The sequence below is a fragment of the Vigna radiata genome, unplaced genomic scaffold (genome assembly GCF_000741045.1).
Source record: "Vigna radiata var. radiata cultivar VC1973A unplaced genomic scaffold, Vradiata_ver6 scaffold_23, whole genome shotgun sequence".
Classification (NCBI taxonomy): domain Eukaryota; kingdom Viridiplantae; phylum Streptophyta; class Magnoliopsida; order Fabales; family Fabaceae; genus Vigna; species Vigna radiata.
Window position 1 is genome coordinate 3,009,678 of NW_014541837.1, and position 7,270 is coordinate 3,016,947.

The window sequence follows — 7,270 nt, forward strand, 5'->3', positions numbered from 1 at the left end:
GAATCTTTCCAATCATCACAAGTTATAGGCACATTTGCTCGAACAATGGATCCAAGATAACTGATGAACTTTGCGCCACCAGGTTCAATGGGTTGACCTTTTGCATTCCATGAAACCTAATAATATGAATAAGTACATATTGAACAATAATTAGGAAAGTAACATATCTAATATACCAAAAAGTATACTATGTTCATTACCTCTAATTTTTTCCCTTCACTTCTGGCTTGAACGATCTTCTTCATCTTCACTATACCTTTCTTCCTTTTAGCTTCGTTGGGAGAAGGAATATCATCTTCAGTAGGAGTTGTCATTTACCTGTAACAAAAGTGATTCAGATAAAAACATGGATAACATCAATAAAAAGGGATAAACATAAGAATATAAATTTATAAATCCAACCTTTTCTTCTTTGAATTTAAGTTTAAAGACTTAGGTTTCTTATGGACACAAAATGATGGATTTATCCATATTCCTTCATCATGATCATCTCTCCTATACAAGATATCATCATTTATTGGATCATCATCGTATGATATTTGATACAAAGGATCATCTTCAATGTTTGTATCTTCATCCTCTATTTCATCATTGGAAGGATAATTTATTTTATTGGTCAACAACACAATTGACCAATTAACATCAACCGGATTAGTGACATAAAAAATTTGTTGAGCTTGTGATGCTAAAATAAATGGCTCATCTTTGTACCCTGCTTTATTAAAATTCACTTGCATAAATCCTACCTCGTCTTGTCGAACTCCATTATTGTTATCAACCCACTTGCAACCAAATACTAGTACCCGAAATGTGGTGTAATCCAACTCCCATATATGTTCAATTACCCCAAAATACGACATATTTGCATATATAGGACTTCTATCTTTAGCACTTGAGATGTGCATAGATTCAGCCACCAAAGTTACACCACTATTTTGCATAGTACTTTGGTCATCTCGGTCTTTAATGTAAAATGTGCACCCATTAATCATATAACCAGTGTAAGAGAAGACTTGAATATTTGGACCATTGGCTAACCATCTCAAACTGTCAGAAACTAAAGAGGATTTCACATTTAACTCTGCAAAAATGTGACTTTTTAGCCAGTGTATAAAAGTTGCATTGTGTTCTCTACATATCCACTGGTCAGTCCTAGTTGGATTTAATTTTGTAATCATGTCTTTGTGTCTCTTAACATATGGCTCAACTTCATCGTCATTGTGTAGGACATACAATTGAGCTTGCTCCCAATCTTTCCTGCTTATGGTCACTATGGTATTTCTAGAAATTCCTTCTCCTGTGGTTCTCGCTAAGTGTCGAGAATTTGGAAGTCCTATTGATTCAACATCAAAGAGGTAATCAGTACAAAATTCAATAGCTTCTTCAAGTATATATCGTTCCACTATACATCCTTTTGGTCGACTTCTATTTTTCACATAACCCTTTAATATCTTCATATACTGCTCCATTGGATACATCCATCTCATATAAGCTGGTCCATAATATTGTGTCTCCTTGACTAAGTGAATGGTAACATGAACCATTATGTCAAAGAAAGAAGGTGGAAAATACACTTCAAGCTCACACAAAGTTACAATAATTTCTCTTTCTAGTGCTTGCAATTTTCCAGTGTCAATCACTTTGCTACATATCGCTCTAAAGAAATAGCATAATTTAGTTATGGTCCACCTTACCTTTTTAGGCAAAATGGAACGTATGGCTATCGGTAACAAATGCTCCATCATAACATGACAGTCATGAGACTTTAACCCTATTAGCTTTAGATCTTTCATAGATACTAAGTTCCTAATGTTTGATGAATACCTTTGTGGAACTTTAACTCCTTGTAGAAACTTACAAAACACAACTTTTTCCTTTCTAGATAGAGTATGAGCTGCTGGAGGTAGATATTGACGTTTACCTTTCTTCATTGGAGCCAATTCTGTTTGAATTCCCATTTGAACTAAGTCCAACCTTGCTTTAATGCCATCCTTAGACTTTCCAGGAACATTCAATAACGTACCTATGACATTATCAAATATATTTTTTTCGATATGCATCACATCAAAGAAATGTCTAACATACAAGGACTTCCAATATGGCAAATAAAAAAATATTGACTTTTTCTTCCACCCACTTGTGACTAGATCTCTTGCAAAAGGCTTACCAAATTTGATGTTTATATCCTTTACTTTTTCAAAAACTTTATCACCATACAACAATTCTGGAGCTCTACGTTCTTCTGTCGTCCCATTAAATGCTTTTCTCCATCCTCGATAACGGTGCTTTAAAGGTAAGAATCTACGATGCCCAAGAAAAACATTTTTCTTACCATGTTCCAATCGCACCCAATCTGTATTATCTTCACATATAGGGCATGCACACTTACCTTTGATACTATATCCAGATAGATTACCATATGTCGGAAAATCATTAATTGTGCCAAACAACATTGCCCTTAGTAGGAAACTTTCTTTCGTATACCCATCATACACCTCTACACCTTCGTTCCACATATCCTTCAAGTCTTCAATAAGAGGTGCCAAGTATATGTCTATGTCATTCCCTGGTTGTTTTGGACCTGAAATTAGCATGGATAACATCATGAACTTCCTTTTCATGCATAACAATGAAGGTAGGTTATATATAATCATAACCACAGGCCATGTGCTATGCGAGTTGCTTTGCATACCATGCGGATTTATTCCATCAGTAGACAAAGCAAGATGTAGGTTTCGGGGTTCTTTCCCAAAATTTGGGTAATCATGGTCAACTTTTGCCCATTGAGGAGAATCTGCAGGGTGTCGAAGCTTTCCATCGCGTATTCTTTCATCTGCATGCCATCTTAAGTTCTTTGCATCTTGTTCATTATGATACATGCGCCTAAATCTTGGTATTATAGGCAAATACCATACCACTTTGCTCGGCACTAAATTTTTCTTATAGCGCGATGTCATACAATTAGGACATTTATCCAATAGGGCATATTCATTTCGAAAAAGAATGCAATCGCGATGTCATACAATTAGGACATTTATTCAATAGGGCATATTCATTTCGAAAAAGAACGCAATCATTTGGACAAGCGTGAATCTTTTCGTAGCTCATCCCGATAGAGCGTAACATTTTTCTAGCGTCGTACATTCGACTAGGAAGCACATTATCTTGTGGTAGCATATCTTTTATAAGTGATAGTAATTCAGTAAAGCTAGTATTAGACCATCCATTTCGTGCTTTCAAATTGAATAATTTTAGGACTGCTGATAGTCTTGTAAAAGTAGTACAACCATTATACAATGGTGTCTTTGCATCCGTTGTCAACCTATCAAACATCTGAGGACAATCTCGCATATCCTCTTTGATTACGTTTACAATTTCCTCAACTTCATCTAACTCATATGTTGTTTCAGGCTCTTTCGNTGTATAACTTGTATTATCATGAAAATCATTATTTATATGATTTTTTCTATTTTCACCATGTTTGGTCCAACATGAATAACTTTTATCAATTCCATTGCATATTAAATGCTCTTCTAACTCATCTCATTCACTACCTTTAAATGACAACACTGCAAGCAAGGACAAATGATTCTACTGGGGTTTTTTGCATGCTCAACTGCAAATTTACGAAACTCTTTCACCCCATCCTCGTATTCTTTTGATAATCGACTAGCAAACATCCATTTTCGGTCCATATTTTCTTAATCTATCAAGATTAGTCAATATAGTATTAGCAATATATACAAACTAACATTATTTGCAATAACAAACTATAAAATAATATTCATCCTACCTCAACTTTGAACACACCGTATGTGTAAGAAAAGTTCACAACTGCAATTTACAAAAATAAAAAAATAACAATGCAATTAGTAAAAATGAAATTAAATATTTATAAATCTATTTAAACAAACCAAATTCAAATTATCATAAATTTAAAAACCACTTCTCAAAATATAAATCTTAAATTTTATTTTCATTAACCGTGGGTCCCAACTATACACATTCTAAATTTCTTTTTCCCAATATAAATATATATATATATATATACACACCGCACAAAAAACTAAATTGAAACACGAGATGGACAACACCATTTTAATGCATATATAAAAAAACTACATTATATTAATATAATATTTATAAACTTATGCAATCTAACTTTCTTTTATATATATAAACTTAATTTTTCACTGTAAAAAAATAAATTAAAGAAAAAACTAAAACCTATCTCCCTCTGCCCAACAACTATTAAGGCCCTACCTTTCTCCCTCTTACTTTTCATACAAAAAATTCCCCTTGTAACACCAAACCGAGACTGTTCCCACACACACTATCTACTTAAACCCATCACTCAAAAGTCAGAACACATCTATACTGATTCAGAGTCTTAAAGAAACATAATACTAGTTTATGATTTAACTAGGGGGTGGAAAAGTACATTTAACTAGGGGACTACGTTAGGCAAGGTCTAGTCACTCAAAGGATACACCAAAAATAAGTTAAACCAAAAATGAAAAATGTTAATGCACTCAAGTTCATTCTAGGCATCAGGTTTAGGAAAAACAATGTTTATACCTAATGAAAATGTACTTTTACTGCAGGGAAGTATGGCTCTCTTGGTTTAAGGTTTGCTAAATGCATTTCAGTGAGAAAACATGCAGAACAACCAAATCAAATTAACCCCTACTGAACCACAATCTTATGCAGTCAAAGAAGCATAAAAGGCATGTCAAACTATTCTTATTCATAAATATCCATCCTTATATGTCCAAATGGAAAACTAGTTTAAGTGTAGTCTAAATTTATAAAATAGGACAAATATGTATATGCCAAAACCACAATGTGTCACACAAATGAATAGGGAGTGAGATTAGACACATGAATGTAGAACAATATGACAGTAGAGAACATACCAAGAAACATGTATGATCAGAGTTGTATAACTTGCTCTTTGTAGCCAGAGTAACATAACAAAAAGACTATATATCATCACTCATCCCAAACATCAGTACATTAATAAGATAAATGCATTCACATTGACCCAATTATAATCCATACTCTTAAGTATTCAAACATATCCACAACCATCCTTGCCTTGACCAAAACATATATATCTAATAGCTTGCACCAACTAAAATACCATAACAAGCACTAAGTTTGGGATAAAACTCTGAAACACATCAGACAATTGCACCTTAAGCATTGATGACTCACTCCTTAAACATTAAATCAATATCTAAATACTACATAATCTAATATAATTCCATCATGGTGTTGAATATAGAAATATAGGCATGCTTAAGTCAAAGAAGTACAAAGTAAAATAGAGTTTTCATACAAGCAGATGATAAACTAGTTCTTTCTGCCACCATACATGCGTACAAGAACAATCATGCTTCAAAATATTGAAATTCACTCAGGCAGCAGTGACAATATTTATAAAAGCTATACCATCATCAACACATATCCCAACAGTAACACATTCATTCCAAAACCAAACAACATATATCCCATGATAATAAAATAATTCACAATACTATTACCTATAATAACATTATGCAATAACAGCCATATCCTTACAATCAAGTCAAACCACCTTATTGCATAATTAATGATACCCACTACCAGAACAAAGAATATCGGTCAATGTCCTTTACCACCATCGCGTATAATGCAAAGCATATGACACAAAAAAATTATCCTTTACTTATTTTACAAATTTCCTAGCCCATGGAATTAATATGCTCTTACTAGAAAGTGAACAGGTGCATATACCAGTTCAAACATTCCATATTCAAACATATAGATAACTTGATAGCCTAACCTAAAGAAGTTCTGAATATGAAACAAATGATTCGGTTTCAATTCATATTACTAAGATATTATACCTTCAACTCCCCTAGCCGTCAGACACCTTATTTTACTTGTGATACAACTCGACCCAGAACAAAAGACATAAATACCTAACAACTTCAATATACATAGATTTGATACATGAAAAAGGAATAGGTTCATAACCTTTCCATTCACCACTATTGCTGTAGTAAAATTAGACCTATTTATAATAGAGTGATTCATTTTAGAGTAATCTTAAGTCCCAAAACAGCATGTATATGACATTCCAAAACTTCCAAAGTTGATACATCAATTTTCCAAGCGTATATAGTCAAACAATTAAAAGCAGTTTGTCTAATATCTTTCATTACCCAAATTGAAAAATGNTTTTCCTAATTTTATAGGTACATGTTAATATCCCCAAATTTTAATTTCTGATCAGACCTAAACTTTAAATACCATCATCCAAAATTCTAATTCAACTTACCAGAGGAGTGGCGTTCTCCCTAACGGTTTGCCCTAGCAACAAAGCGAGTAAGAACAGCTTCCTAAACCCAGTGCACAAACAAGTATCCTCCCCCCAGTACACCAATGGCGCGATCATAAGAACACGTTTTCATGAAAATAGGGCAAAGGAGGAGGAAAAAAAAAGAAAAGAAAAGAAGGGAGAGGGAATGTGATACCTAAAAACGGTAGCCTGAAAAGAAGGAGACTTAAGGCAATGCCACATGGACTGAAGAAAATGGCAGAGAAACGGACGAGCAAAGGCCACACGCACCGATCAAAACGGGAGTGCGACGAAGGAGCGAGGAAAGCCTTGAAAGGAACGAGCCCTAAGGCAATGCCAATTGCACCGAATAAAACGAGACTGCGAGCACAACACTGATCAGAAAACAAAACTGTGAATGAGAGTGGAAGGAGCGAACAACAAAAACGTACACGTAAAGTAGCGCGAGGTGAAATTTTTTTAAGGTCCAAAAGATAGCGCTTATCTTAAAATAATAGATTAAATATTATGTTTAAATAGATATCGCTTTTTTGAAAAATAGCTATCTATAGGTTAATTTTAAATTATAAATTAAAAAAAATAATATTAAATATTTATAGATAGCGTTTATTTAAAAACGCACTATCTATTGTCATTGTTATAGATAGCATTTTTTTTAAAAGTGCTATCTATTGATCTGTATATGTATAGATAGCGCTTATTTTAACAAGCGCTATCTATTTAGCGCTATCTATATGCAATTTTGTAGTAGTGATAGGAGATGAGGAGCAGAGTAATGAGCTTAGTGTTGTGCCACCTACTTTCCCACACTCCTATGTCCCTAGTCTTGCACCTGAGGAGACTGATGAAGAATTTGAGGACCAGGCTGACATGAGTACCACTTTTGAGACGGGTAGACCAGCTTCACCTTCCACCACTCAACCA

At 33.9% G+C, this 7,270-nt stretch overlaps 1 protein-coding gene across 1 annotated transcript; it reads right to left on the reverse strand.

The window, feature by feature from the left end:
* Positions 1-314: 314 nt before the first annotated feature.
* On the reverse strand, positions 315-2,879 carry LOC106778540. Its single transcript, XM_014666509.1, has 3 exons — positions 2,693-2,879; positions 433-2,581; positions 315-318 (listed from the first exon to the last, which is right to left on the reverse strand). The coding sequence occupies exons 1-3, from the start codon at positions 2,877-2,879 to the stop codon at positions 315-317; spliced, it is 2,340 nt and encodes a 779-aa protein (XP_014521995.1).
* Between the last annotated feature and the right edge of the window lie 4,391 nt (positions 2,880-7,270).

What these genes read in the sequence shown, in the direction of transcription:
- LOC106778540 (XM_014666509.1), bottom strand. Translation starts at nt 2,879, where the DNA reads ATGTATCATAATGAACAAGATGCAAAGAACTTAAGATGGCATGCAGAT. An exon ending in TGATGGAATAAATCCGCATG is followed by an intron (nt 2,582 to 2,692) that starts GTATGCAAAGCA and finishes TGCTAATTTCAG; the next exon opens with GTCCAAAACAACCAGGGAAT.